At 54.4% G+C, this 14,563-nt stretch overlaps 1 protein-coding gene across 4 annotated transcripts; it reads right to left on the bottom strand.

The window, feature by feature from the left end:
• Positions 1-10,514: 10,514 nt before the first annotated feature.
• Positions 10,515-14,106, bottom strand: LOC142987734 (tRNA pseudouridine synthase Pus10-like). Of its 4 annotated transcripts, XM_076136717.1 has the most exons (10): positions 13,875-14,099; positions 13,467-13,729; positions 12,807-12,916; positions 12,581-12,720; positions 12,061-12,407; positions 11,857-11,959; positions 11,265-11,371; positions 11,082-11,181; positions 10,803-11,010; positions 10,515-10,741 (listed from the first exon to the last, which is right to left on the bottom strand). In XM_076136717.1, the coding sequence occupies exons 1-10, from the start codon at positions 13,995-13,997 to the stop codon at positions 10,557-10,559; spliced, it is 1,686 nt and encodes a 561-aa protein (XP_075992832.1). In that variant the 5' UTR covers positions 13,998-14,099; the 3' UTR covers positions 10,515-10,556. The 4 variants fall into 4 exon arrangements, with proteins under 4 accessions (XP_075992832.1, XP_075992833.1, XP_075992831.1 ...); XM_076136718.1 differs by lacking the exon at positions 12,807-12,916 and having other exon boundaries at positions 13,875-14,106; XM_076136716.1 differs by having other exon boundaries at positions 10,515-11,010; positions 13,875-14,100.
• Positions 14,107-14,563: the final 457 nt, after the last annotated feature.

The following is a 14,563-nucleotide window of genomic DNA, read 5'->3' as shown; positions in this document are numbered from 1 at the left end:
ACCTAACCTAACCTAACCTAACCTAACCTAACCTAACCTAACCTAACCTAACCTAACCTAACCTAACCTAACCTAACCTAACCTAACCTAACCTAACCTAACCTAACCTAACCTAACCTAACCTAACCTAACCTAACCTAACCTAACCTAACCTAACCTAACCTAACCTAACCTAACCTAACCTAACCTAACCTAACCTTTTTTTTTTTTTTTTTTTTTTTTTTTTTTTTTTTTTTTTTTTTTTTTTTTTTTTTTTTTTTTTTTTTTTTTCCGTCAGGGAAACCATTCGGGGTCGTTGTAGAGAGACGACCCACCGGCTAGGTCCCCGCCGCGCTGGGACGGCGCAAACGGGGTATGTGGTCCACCGAGAGAGCCCACTAAAACACCTGACGGGTGTCCAACCGCTTCCGCTACGACGTGCGCCGGGATAACCGCTATACGCAAGCACCGCAAGACGCACGCCATGCGCGGCTTGCCCCACCACGGGGGCCCTTCCTTGGGTGATGCCGTCTGGGTGGATAGTGACGGCATCAAACACCAGAGACGATGGACGTGACACCACCCGCCCATCACCTACCGGGGAACCTCACCACTCCTGTGGACGACGGATGTCCCATATCCGCCGCCCGGAGGTCCCCGTTAAGGAGGAAGACGGCGCTCATGCGCCGCACGCCTGCGCCCGACGCGGCGTCGTCGGATTGGGTCAGCTAGGGGATCTAGCTCTCTGACCCGCTCCGCTTCCTCCTTGCGCTGGATCACCTCTTCGCAGAAGGTGACCATTGCGCTCCATGCCTCGTCGCTGTCGACCATGGCCTGGCATATGGCCGAGAGCGACAGATCGGCTCCGGTGGCGTCAACTAGCGCCGCACGTGGCCCTGACCACGCCGAACACACGGCGAGTGTGTGTCCCGCCGTGTCCTCGGCGCAGCCGCAATGATGGCAAGCCATTGATGCCTCCCTGCCGGCTATCCGACACAGGTACCTCCCGAAGCAGCCGTGCCCGGAGAGGACCTGCGTCAGCCGGAAGGTCATCGAACCGTGCCGCCTGTTGACCCACCGATCCAGGACCGGTCGGATAGCGCCGATGGTCAGAACACCGGCGCTTGGCTCCTCCAACCGCTCGGACCACTGCCGGAGGATTTCGGCGCGGAACTGACGCCGCGCCATTGCCCCCGTTTGCAGCGATCCGGTCCCCTCGACCTCCCCTGCTCTCACCTGGCGGTAGCGTTCCGCCAGGGCACGAGCCTCGAGGTCCCACGGGGGAGTCCCGGCGAGGACACATGCCGCCTCGAAGCTGACGGTCACGTATCCCCGTATGGCCCTGATCGCCATCACTCGCTGCGGTCTTTGGAGGACCGCAATATTCCGGCGATTCAGGGCATCCACCCAGATGGGCGCCCCGTAGAGAGCCATCGAACGCACAACGCCGGTGTAAAGACGACGGCATGCGCCCGAGGGTCCCCCCAGGTTCGGCAGCAGTCTTCCCAATGCCCCCGCAGCCCCGACAAGTTTGGGCGCGAGGCGACGGAAGTGCTCCCGAAAGTTCCATCTGCTGTCCAGAACGATGCCCAGATACCGCATCGACTGACCGACGCTGATGGAAACTCCGCCCACCACTAGCTGCGCTCCGACCGGCGGCGCTTTCCGAGGCCCGTGAAAGCAAATGGCCTCGGATTTCTCTAGGGCTACCACTAGCCCTAGGCGCCGAATTCTACTGACGACTTCGGCGACGCCGGTCGTGGCCAAGAGGGCCGCCTCCGGGTATGTATTGCCGCGGGCCGTGACGAGGGTATCATCGGCGTAGCAAGTCACGTCGACCCCCGCCACGAGTGGTTCCCGCAGCACCCAATCGTAGGCGATGTTCCATAGGGTCGGACCAAGAACTGACCCCTGCGGAACACCGCACTTGACGACCCTCCGGCGCCACCCATCCCGCGTGGGATATGTTACGGACCTGTCGGAGAGATAACATGATAAAACTCTCCGCAGGTACTCCGGCACGCGGTGGTGGCTGAGCGCAGCGAGGATGCAGCTCCAGGGAATTGTGTTAAAAGCGTTGGCGATGTCAAGAGACACCGCCACGACCACCCCTCGACCTTCCACTGCATCCCCAACGAGAGACCTCACCCGCGAGATCGCGTCGACCGTGGACCGGCCACGACGAAAACCAAATTGCGTTTCACTAAGGTCCGGTCCTGGTCCCATCAAGTGCTCCGTGAGGCGGGCTGCCAAAAGGCGCTCAAAGAGTTTGCCCACCTCGTCGAGCAAGACTATGGGACGAAAGGCCGACGCCGAGTCTGGCGGGCGTCCCTCCTTCTTCAGCAGGGTCAACCGTCCCGTCCTCCACTTACGGGGAAATTGACCCTGCGCCAGGCACGAGGAAAACAGCCACATCACCCTGGATTCGAGTGCGTTGGGTAGAGCCAATACCCATGCCCGACCAGGAATTCCGTCGGGCCCCGGAGCGGTGTTGCGGCCTTTTAGCCTATCCACCGCCCGGTGCAACTCGTCCAAGGTGACTTCGGGCGCGACTGCTTCCTCCGTCACTTCGATGCTACTGCTCTCCGAATCCGCCGCCGCCGCAAACGGGGGAGGATGTTCCCCCCGGTCCGGAAACAGGCTCGTTAATACCTGCTCCAGAAACACGGGGTGGAGACTTTCCGTCACTGGGGGCTCCCAGGGGCGCAATTTTGCGCGCACCATCTGGTATGGCCGCCCCCAGGGGTCCCGATCTAGGGTCCCCAGGAACTCCTCCCAGGCCCTGATTTTGGCCTCTGCAACAGCCACCGACAGGGCACGACGACAGTCCCTGTAGGCGGCATACAATTCGGCCTCACGGGCCTCATTACGGCGACGGCGCCGGCTACGGGCGTACCGGCGTCTTGCGACCACGCAGTCTTGACGGATCTGCGCGATCTCTGGCGACCACCAGTACACCTGACGTCTGGGAGGGCAGGGGCGGGCCCGCGGCATTGACGCGTCGCAAACGCGCGACATAGCGTCCGCGAGCCATTGAGCCTCCGCCTCCACGTCAGCCGGACCCTCAGGCGCTGGACTCCAGGACTGTACCAGGGCGGCTTCGACCAGTAGTTCGCGGTCGAGTCGCCCCAGCACCCACCTCGGGCTGGCCCCGCGAGGGGCCCGACCCGGACTGTTCGGGTTCGCCGAAGGAGGGAGAATCCGATACCGGATGTATCGGTGATCGGAGGCCGTCTCGACCTCCTCCAGCACTTCCCAGTCCTGGACACGGCGTGCTAGGGCGGCATTGGTGAACGTCAAGTCCACAATCGAGCCGCCCTGTTGCCGCACGCACGTGTCGACCGAGCCCCGGTTGGACAGAACCAACCCGAGCGAAATGGCCCATTCTTCCAGCGCCTCACCCCTAACATCGGTTGCCGGAGAACCCCACGCCGTGGATTTGGCGTTGAAGTCCCCGGCCACAAGAACGGGGGAGGGCTGTGCCCATCTGACGAGCGACGACACCTCAAGAAGAAATTGCTCGAAGTCAGATAGGGCACAGTTCGGAGAGCAGTAGCACGCGACCACCGTCAAAGATCCTATTGACGCCGCCACGCATCCACGACCCTTCGCTACTTTTTCGAAGGGCGGGGAGCCGTGGGACGCCAATCTCAGTAGGGCTACTGAGCCCGTTCGGTCCCCGACCCAGTTGTCACGGGCCGGGACCATATATGGCTCAGATATTATAGCCACGTTCATCAACCACTGCGCCATGCTTTGGAGCAGAAGGTCCTGAGCTGCGGCGCAGTGGTTGAGGTTCGCTTGGAGGAGGCGAATCTCGGCCATTATTTGCCGAGCTCCATCGCCTCCCCAGCTGATGACGGCTGGCCGCTCTTAGTCTGGGGGGCCTTGCCCCCCGAATTTTGGGGGGCCTTGCCCCCCCTCTTCTTCTTAGCCTTGGGGGCCTTACATGAGGGTCCCCCAAGACGGTGTTCCGCCGGCAACTTCGCCTGTGCGCAGAGAATGCACCGTGGCGCGGCGGAGCACTGGCCCGCTTTGTGGCCCGCCTTACCGCAGCGATAGCAGATGTCGCTACGGTCGACGTCCGAGTCGCAGACGGCCCGGGCATGTCCGACGCCCAGGCACCGGAAGCACCTCATCTGTCTGGGTTCGGCCACATGAATACGGGCCGACACCCACCCCACCAACAACCTTCCGGCGTCTGCGACTCTCTTGGCAGCCGGGATTGGGCATTTTGCCCAGGCCGATCCCTCACCTCGCGGGCCACTGCGGACCGCGCCAACTTTCACCGCCTCAACTGGGCATCCTCCGACGCGCGAAATTGCCCGGGCCACTTCTTCGGGGGTGACCGAGTCGTCCAGACCCTGGACGCGCATGTCCGCGCACTTCACGGGTCTGGACACGATTGCGTCACCACCCAGGACCTCCCTCAATTTAGTTGCGAGGGAGTCCGCCTTTTCCTCGGCGTTCGGCCCGGGGATCTCCAATTTCCGTGCGCCGGTCGCGGCGGCACAGATTTTGGCGATCCCGTTTATACCGTGATCCGCCAGGACGATGTCCTTCTTCGCCCTGGCGATCACCTCGGCGTAGGTGACCCCCCGCGCGACGGCATCCTGCGATACTGTGAGTATAATCGCAGCCGTCGTGGGGGGGCGTAACGGGACCACCGACTTTTCCTGCCTCTTAAGGGGGGGCTGCGTTGAGGTGGCAACCGGTGTCTGAGCCGGTGCGGCAGCCTTCTTCCCCTTTTTGGGGCCTTTGCGCGCCACGACGTTCCACCCCTCTGTAAGGGGTGGTGGGACCGATGGGGCCGTAGAGGAGCCACCGGCAGCCTGACTCGAGGCAGGAGCTGGGGCGGGAGGTGGCACAGACCCACCCCCCGATTTCTTCCCCTTCCCCTTCCTTCTCGACTTGCCCTTGGCTCCTCCAGTGGAAGCTGGGGGGGCCGAAGAAGGGGCAGAGGTCGAAGGGGCCTTCGACGTTGGGACGGCGGCTTCTGGGGCGGGTGTTTGCTGCACCACCCCTCTTGCTTTGTCCGCCGCTAATGGGGGGCGCAGACGAGGCTCCGGCGGAAGCCGGGCTTCGATTGCCCCGAGGCGGGCATCTAAAAAGAAGCGGATTTCCGCCATTCGTCGGTCGAACTCCGACTCCGATCCTGATCCCGCTTCAACCACCGTAGAGGGTGCCGGGATTGACTCCACCACCTGCCTGAGCGCCGCTACCTCCTTGGTGAGGAGGTCTACCTTAATATTAAGGCGGCGGTTCGTGGCGTTCAGGGTCATGTTCTCCACGGTGGCGGACCGGCGACTGAGCTCGGACGCCGCCCGCCGGACCTCCCTCTCCGCGTCCTTCAAGGACTTAACGAAGGTGCCCTTCAAATTTAAGGAGCGGTCCGCGACGTAGCGGACCACTTCCATATGCCGCAACATTATGTCGGCAATATCCGTCGCGGGCAGCTCCTCGAGGTCTCGCTCCGACGGACCCACTGGCATTCGGAGGGTGGATCCCTCCCCGGCACTCCCGGCTATGTCCATATCGGTCGTAGACCCGGACATGGCACGGTTGAGGTCAATACCCTGACCTGAGGGAGGCGTTCGCGCCTTCCCTCTCCTCTTTTTTCCGCTTTTACGCGGCGTGTCGGCAATTAGGGGTTCACCGCCATCGCTAACGACTGAAACCGGTCGTTTGCGGCCTTTGCCCCCCCTGTCAGTCGAACCACCGTCGGGTTCGCTGTTTTCCTGGCGCCCCCTTCTGAACTTAAGGGTTCCGCCCGAGGAAGAGACCCCCTCCCTTCCCGACTCGCTTCCGGTTATTGACGGACGTCGGAAGAACGAGCGGCGTTCGTCACAAGGCTCGTCTAGCGGGTCTGCAGCGACGCTGCCCCGACTCGACGAGCGGCTTCTAAGACTGCCCTTTTTGGCAGAAGAGCCATCGAAGATTGGGGAGCCGGCCGATGAACGGCCTCCCCCCAATTTTTGGGTACCGCCAGGCGTCGCAGGACGCTTGAACGTACCCCCGTCCCCACCAGGGACATCGTCCACCTCACCACCATCCAAAAAGTTAATATTTAAAGATTTATCCATATTAATCCCACGAGTGTGGGGGAAATAATCCGTCCACCCAGGCAGAGCCCCCTGTACCTGGGTAACCCTATATACACCGTGAGGTCGGGCAGGTTTCACGGGACCTTACAAACTAAATTTTTTATTGAGGTTAAGTCCTCTTGGCCCGGCCAATTAAGGCAAGGCCCTCGGTCCCAGCAGTGGCCGCGAGACGTGACCACGACACCTCCGCTGGGATAACGAGTTTGAGGGCGGTGACTGCGAAGTCTGCCCCCCCGGAGACGATACCGAAACCGGGAGAGCCCGCCCTCCCACCACCTGGCAGCACCGGCAAGCAATCCCCGCGAGGAGATTACTCACCGTTACTCCCAGTTACACCAATCAACGCCGCTCGCCATACCACCGATCCGAAGACTTGTGGTATGAGGAACGGAACCGACTCAGGGTAATTTTTTATAGAGGTTTTCTTCCTCGCGACCACCGCCCCGAAAGACGGCAGCCCCCGAACCCAGCGTGGGCCTTACGGGTTGTGAGCCTCTCTTGGCTTCACCGTGGCTGGCTTGCCACGGCTACTGAGCCCCCTCACCACGGCAAGGTGGAGACTCCCCGAGGGGGAACCTAACCTAACCTAACCTAACCTAACCTAACCTAACCTAACCTAACCTAACCTAACCTAACCTAACCTAACCTAACCTAACCTAACCTAACCTAACCTAACCTAACCTAACCTAACCTAACCTAACCTAACCTAACCTAACCTAACCTAACCTAACCTAACCTAACCTAACCTAACCTAACCTAACCTAACCTAACCTAACCTAACCTAACCTAACCTAACCTAACCTAACCTAACCTAACCTAACCTAACCTAACCTAACCTAACCTAACCTAACCTAACCTAACCTTTTTTTTTTTTTTTTTTTTTTTTTTTTTTTTTTTTTTTTTTTTGCGTCAGGAAAATGCATTACTGCATGTCCCGCCCCAGGGAGGAAAGCGGGGGTCTGTCGGGCTCTCCCGCCGGCAAGGCGTTCCGGCTAACATGGGCATACCGACTAAAAACCTGACGGTGTTCCTTCTACAGTCACCATAACGTGGCCAGGACGCGGTACCTCCAATCGGATACTCCGCGTCCCAGCCGGTGACGGCCCGCTTTGGATGCGGGCCCTACTTCGAGCGGGGGCGGACTTGAGGATTGTCCCCCCCTAGCTCTCCACTTCACGGGGGTGCGCCAGGAACACACAGCGCACTCCCCACCTCTCGGACCTGTTCCCTGTCCAGGCGACGGAGCGTTCCGCCTCCGCCGCCCACAGGTCCGCGTCACGGGGGCCGGAGATCATCCCGGCGCCTACGACGCCCAGTGCGTCTTGCGCGGGAAGGGAGGGGAGCGTTGATTTCTCGCTCCCGTTCCGCCGCCTCTTTGAGGGAAATGACCTCTTCACAAAATGAGGCGACGGCCGACCACGCTGCCTCGCTCCCGACCATGGACAGAACCACAGCCGAGAGCGAGAGGTCGCTCCCGACCACCCCGGTCAATTGACGGCGCTGCGACGACCACGCCTGGCAGTGTGCCAGCGTATGCAGCGCCGTATCGGGGCAGTCACCACAATGATGGCACCTGGGCGTCTGCTCGCGGCCTATGCGACACAGGTACTTGCCGAAACAACCATGTCCGGTCAAGACCTGCGTCAGCCGATATGTGAGCGCGCCGTGCCCTCTCTCCAGCCACTCCGTGACCGCCGGCCGCACAGCCTCGATAGTGACGAGGCCGGCGCTGGGGTCTTCCAATCGTCGCTTCCACGCCGCCAGGACATCTTGGCGGAGCTCTGCTCTCCGCGCCTCGATTTCCTGAGGCGCTGGCAGTGAGCCTCCGCCTCGGGCCTCCTCGCGCCATGTATAGAGTGACGCGAGGGCCCCCGCGTCCAAGTCCCACGGCGGCGTTCCGGCCAGTAGGCACGCCACTTCAAAGGAGATCGTGCGGTAGCCTCTCACGGCCCTGACGGCCATCACGCGCTGCGGACGTCGCAGCGCGGCGATGTTCTTGGCCGACAGGGCATTGGCCCAAATGGGTGAGCCATATAGGGCCATTGACCGCACGATCCCGGCGTACAGCCGTCGGCAGGTGTTGTTTGGCCCCCCGAGGTTTGGCAGCAGGCGAGATAGTGCGCCCGCCGCACCTACTAGTTTGGGGGCCAGCCGACTGAAATGGGCTGTGAAGTCCCATCGGCCGTCGAGAGTTAAGCCAAGATACTTCATCGACGTAGCAATGCCGATGTGGACTCCGCCTACTATTATGCTGGATCCGGGTGGCGGGCGGCGTCGGGGCCCATGGAAAAATAGGGCCTCCGACTTTTAACCTAACCTAACCTAACCTAACCTAACCTAACCTAACCTAACCTAACCTAACCTAACCTAACCTAACCTAACCTAACCTAACCTAACCTAACCTAACCTAACCTAACCTAACCTAACCTAACCTAACCTAACCTAACCTAACCTAACCTAACCTAACCTAACCTAACCTAACCTAACCATCCTGTATACGGGTCGCTTGTCACACCTTCTTGACTTCAGAATCACACTGATCTGAATGTGGATCCGTCCCCGACGTTAGGTTAGAACTATTTGAATGAATGAGATTCGTTGCGGATTCTGCGAAAACTGATTTCGATTGTGAATTCTTGACAGATACGGTTAGAGATACGGATATACCGATTCAGATTCGGATTCGGATAAGGGTTCTGATTCAGAATCGGATACGGATAAGATTCGTTAGTGGATTCGGATTCGAATTCTGATACGGATACGGATACGGACTAGGGTACGGATTTGGATTGGATTTTGATATGGATTCGGAATCATTCATTTCATTCATTTCATTCATTTCATTCATTTCATTCATTTCATTCATTTCATTCATTTCATTCATTTCATTCATTTCATTCATTTCATTCATTTCATTCATTTCATTCATTTCATTCATTTCATTCATTTCATTCATTTCATTCATTTCATTCATTTCATTCATTTCATTCATTTCATTCATTTCATTCATTTCATTCATTTCATTCATTTCATTCATTTCATTCATTTCATTCATTTCATTCATTTCATTCATTTCATTCATTTCATTCATTTCATTCATTTCATTCATTTCATTCATTTCATTCATTTCATTCATTTCATTCATTTCATTCATTTCATTCATTTCATTCATTTCATTCATTTCATTCATTTCATTCATTTCATTCATTTCATTCATTTCATTCATTTCATTCATTTCATTCATTTCATTCATTTCATTCATTTCATTCATTTCATTCATTTCATTCATTTCATTCATTTCATTCATTTCATTCATTTCGTTCATTTCATTCTTCAAATTGTTAAACGCGCTGGCTCAGGGAGACTGCCATTATTAGGTACTGAGTGAACATGTAGGAAAAAAAAAAAAAAAATAAATAAAATAAGAGAATACTTGAATTTGGTTCAATAATATAATTACGGTAACCGCTTACCACCAGCCGGGCCGCATGTGGTGGTGGTATAAAAAAAAAAAAAAAAAAAAAAAAAAAAAATTCATACTTAAGAGAAGTCACAGTTGTTTATTTATTTACAGTTAATAGTACCTAACTACCTAAGAGGAGCTCGTGGCTTAGTTTACAACAGCCGCACGGATCGATCTCTGAGGTTAAGCTACGCTTGCCGAGGTTGTTCCGTGGATGGGTGACCATCTTATACATATCGAGTTCCTCCGTGTTTCGGAAGGCACGTTAAATTGTGGGTCCCGGCTGCCATTTTCGAAGATATTTGACAGTCGTTAACAGTAGTCAGAAGCTTGAAAGTCTGACAACCAGTCTTACCGAAGGGTATCGTGTTAATACCCAAGTAACTGGGTTGTGGAGATCAGATAGGCAGTCGCTCCATCTAAAACACTGGTATCCAGCTGCATCCGGTAAGACTGGAAGCCGACTCCAACATAGTTTGGAACAAAGGCTAAGCGAATATAGTAACTACCTAGCAATTTTCTTCAAATATTAGTAATTAAGTCGAAAATATACCCACATTTCTAAAAAATGGTCATATTTTTGGATGGGTTAAGAGATAGGAATGTTTGTTAGGCCAAAAGTTGCGGCAAATTTTGGGGATCACGAAAAAGACAAAAGGTCAATTTGGCCAAAATCTGAGTTATTTAGTTGTCCCATTATGTAGACGAAATATTCAATGTGTACCATTGACCTGACCCGCTGTTGTTGTACTGTTGCATTCGTCGCAGCACACTAATAATAATATGTATCTACCTCTACCTCTTTGTATTTATTGTACAGAATTGACCTCTCTACAGATTTATAATAAGTATAGATAGATATTGATCGATCGATGATTAGATAAATAAAGTCTAGGAAGGAAAATCAAGGGAAGGTCAAGGAAATCGTTTAGGAAGGAACCGGAGGAAATAGCAAATGAAAAACGAAGGCGAGTGAGACGTCGTTTATTGGCAGCGTCGGCGTCGGCGGGCTAGAGGCGCGCGGCGGGCGGCCACGGCAGGTCCACGTCGGCCACGTCCAGCGCCAGGATGTCGGCGCTCGCCCCCAGCGCGGCGCCCAGCGCGGGCCGCGTGCGGCGCAGCTCGCCGTGCGCCCACTCCTTGACGTACGTGCCCGCCTCCGTGCGCAGGCGCACCACGAACAGCGCCGGCCGACCTGCGACACGCGACAGTGACGTCACTGCGGCCACACAGACCCCCCAGCTCCCGACACTTACCCGGCACGGCGCGCGCGCTGAGCGCGTAGATGCGGCGCGCGCGCGTGAGCAGCGGGCGGCGGTGCAGCACGCGCACGGGCGTGCGCTGCGACAGCAGCACGCGCGCGGGGTCGCCGGGCGCCGTGTTGCTGTACGCGTTGATGTTGGCGATGTCGCGCTCCGTCACCTCGGGCGCCCGCCGCGCCGCCGCGTCGCCCGCCCCGTTCGTCTGCGGGAGAGAGGCGCTTCGTTACGCTCGAGTCGGTCTCCGGGAGCCGAGCGGGCGGCCCGCGTCCTCACCGTGGCCAGGTCGAGGTCGGTGTGCGACAGCTTGATGCAGAGCGCCTCGTACGTCTTGCACTTGGACTCCTCGCCTTTCTTGAGCAGCGCCAGGTCCTCCCTGCAACGAACGTTCGATCGGTAGGGTGGTGTCGAGATCCACGGAGAGCGCGGGGCTCGCGGGACGCCGGCGGGCGGTCTCACCGTTCGATGTGCAGCAGACGCGGCACCCGCACTCGACCGCCGAGGCCGATGAGCTCGCACACGCGTTGCAGCTCGGCGTCGTCGGGTCGCCGCCGCGGGTCCGAGATCTGCGCACGTAACGGTATCTTGTAGCTCGCCGATCTGTCTTTAAACGTGATAAAACGAACGAAAGACATCGTATTTCGAGATACCCTCTAGGTCTCTTAGACTGACTATATAATTTTATTTAAATTTAAAGTGTCGAGAAACAGTGCCGGATAAAGCCGACGCATTGCTTACTGAAATTTAGGATGACAATAAAACAGAATTTACAAACAGGATTGTCGAGGTAATCATTTGAAAACTATTCAACGCTAGGCTCGCATGGCGCGGGGCCTCGCAAGGCGGCTAGGGCTAATCCGGCACTATGTGTTTTATTCTTGCTTCCCCACAATTTTATTAAGTAAGTAAATAATGTTCCTTCACCGCTTCCATTCGTCAGTCCCAGATTCGATCGAACGTCATCGTTAGTCGTAATTTGAGCGATTCGATTCGTCCGTTCGCAATAATTAGATTTAGAAAAATGTAATAAAAACGGTTAACCAAAAGCGACCTCGAGTGCGAAAGGGCGGCCGGTGCCGAGACAGCGCACGTCCACGTCCTCGCGCCCCGCCGACATGAACTTGAGGCAGCGCTCCGCCTCGTCCGGCGGCACCCTGCCGAACACCGAACGACTGAGTCACAACGAGCGGGAACACAACGAAACCGGACAGACGGATCGACCTTCGGGTCGCACTTCGGTCGAGAGAGAACCGACCCGTAAGCGGCGGCGACCGGTTCGAAGATGATCTCCTGCACGGAGGAGTCCATCATGCGGCGGCCCGCCACCAGCCACGGCGTCTGCGGCAGGTCGCGGCTCAGCTTGAGGTAGCGGCCGGCGAGGTACAGCGGCGCGCGCTGCGCCTGCGCCGCCACGGGGCGCGCGGGCGCGGCGGCGCGCGGCGGGCGCGGGGCGGGCGGCGCCAGGCCGCGCAGCGCCGCCAGCGTCACGCGGCCCAGCGCCTGCTCCACCACGCGCCGCGTGAACTCCACGGCGAAGCGCCGCCGCTGCTTGCTGCGCGACTCGAACAGCGCCGGCGCCAGGCTCTTCAGCACCTCCAGCTCCTGCGGACGAATGTTCGGATTCTACGCACCGTTCGAGTCTCGGTTTTTTGGATGAAATTGCGAAGTCTAAAGAGACGTCCGCTCGTTGTTATCGAGATATAAAAAAATAATAAACGAAATGTATCTCTCGGCGTTAGTTATTCGGTACCGGGAGGCACGGCGCGAGCGTTCACCTGCAGGTCGTCCGGGTACTCGACGGTGAGTGTGACGAGCAGGGGCGCGACGGCGCCGGAGTCCAGCTGCTTGTCGACGCGCGCCGCCAGCCGCCGCCCGAAGGACCACTTCCACGCTTCCTTCAGTGGCATCACTGACTCTGCACATATTATTATTATTTTACCTCAATATGGGGATGAACAACTTTGCCAAAGCATAATTTAATAACATGACATATTGACTGACTGGAATCATATCCTGGAAAGGCTTCCGCCAGGTGTAATGTGATGATATGTTCCCGCAGAATGGCACAAATGGGAGACGATAACGCGCAGGCTATTGTGTCACACTCATAACTGCAACAATAATGAATATAACAAAAAAAAAATATTTCCTGATTTCAGGAAAACATTTTTTTTACACAGGGATTCTATTAGATGCTATATGCTATTCAACTACAGCGATGGAATTCAGCTTATATCAAACAGTAAACATCTGTTATTTTTTCGGATTTTAATCAATTACTAATTGGATCCAATTTTAAAATGTACTCAGATTGTTATCCTGCAAAGTACTGTAGACAACAGGATATGGATGAATATGAAACTTGCAGTAACCGGCATGTTTTAATGCCTTAGATATATTATAAACTGCACATTTGGCCCATCTGTGTGGTGGGTTTCTAATCTCACCTGAGACAATTATTTATTCTGAGCCTGGTTGTTAATTTATCTATCTATGTGTGTATTTAGAAGTTTAGTTTGTAATCAAATGACCATGTGTTATGTTTTTTATCAGCTGTGGGAATAAAGTTATTTTACCGCTGTGTGTTATACCTTACAACTAGCAATGTAACCTTGAATGGGACTAGACATGAGGTTTTAAAATGAACTGTTGAATGCACACCGTTTGGTTTGTAACACCTCCTGCACCATGTCGAAGCCCTCGGGCCAGGTCTCCTCCTGCAACACTCCGAGACAGCTGATACACACATCATCCAGTTTCATTCTCTTGGCAGGAGGCACGGTGAGCACATCTTCTGCATCATTTACAGAATCCTCAACAGCAGGCTCACTAACCCTCACACACAAACTGTTTTCTGGTTCTTTTTGGTTTTCCTTTGCTTGTTCTTCATCTTTACTTTGATCACCAGTATTTGTGTTCAGATACTGAAATTAATAAATTAAAAGAAGAACTATAACACGTTAAATCAATTGTAAGTTTCTGACGATTTGTTCCAATAATTTTGAGTAAATGTTGGCATTCAAATAGAATTAAATGCAAAAAATTGAAAGTATCATATAGTTTACGTACGCTGAGTATGTGACGATGAACATTTTCATAAGAACTTGGGGTTTTTAATCCTAAATACCGAAGACAACATGCATCACAACAACCTAATTCTTTACAAAACTTTACTAATTCAACTTGATTCATTTTACAGCCTATTTTATAAATTTTAATCAACACATGTGATTCAAAAACGTAAACAAGCCGGATTATTGACAAATGACATTTGAACTATGACGTTTTGCCTGACTCCTTCTCCATTCCGCCACAAAAGTTTTTATAAATTCATGCGGCTATGTGAGGCAGATCTTTGGAGCACTGATACCACAATTTTTATTTTATACAATCCCAACAAGTTTTTACATTCCGTCTAGATCGTAGTGAAGGATTTTTTTTTGTAATTCATCGGTAACTTCAAAAGAAATGAAATTAACTACTAGTTCGACTATTAAACGAATTAGATATGTAATTTACACTTAAGTCGTGGCGAAATACTTGATATTAAGATAATGTGTCGATTTCGTACGTAAGTTGCATTGTAGTCACGGAATAATAAACACAAGTAACTAACGAACAACTTACTAACTAGTAAGAATAACTAACACAATAACTTATGTTACCTACATAGTTATACCGTTACCGTGTTACCGTGGTACCGTGTAGTAGGTACCTACACAATTTACAACGATTTTTGCACTTTGTCACACTTACTC

Source organism: Anticarsia gemmatalis, chromosome 3 (genome assembly GCF_050436995.1).
Source record: "Anticarsia gemmatalis isolate Benzon Research Colony breed Stoneville strain chromosome 3, ilAntGemm2 primary, whole genome shotgun sequence".
Taxonomy (NCBI): Eukaryota; Metazoa; Arthropoda; class Insecta; order Lepidoptera; family Erebidae; genus Anticarsia; species Anticarsia gemmatalis.
Note: the sequence above shows the minus strand (reverse complement) of the source record. Positions and strands in the feature narration are given on the sequence as shown.

Coding starts and splice junctions, on each gene's coding strand:
- LOC142987734 (XM_076136716.1), bottom strand. CDS start 13,997: ATGAATCAAGTTGAATTAGTAAAGTTTTGTAAAGAATTAGGTTGTTGT. Junction 11,372..11,856: donor GCCGCCCTTTCGCACTCGAG/GTCGCTTTTGGT, acceptor TTACGTGCGCAG/ATCTCGGACCCGCGGCGGCG. Junction 11,011..11,081: donor CCGACCTCGACCTGGCCACG/GTGAGGACGCGG, acceptor TCTCTCCCGCAG/ACGAACGGGGCGGGCGACGC.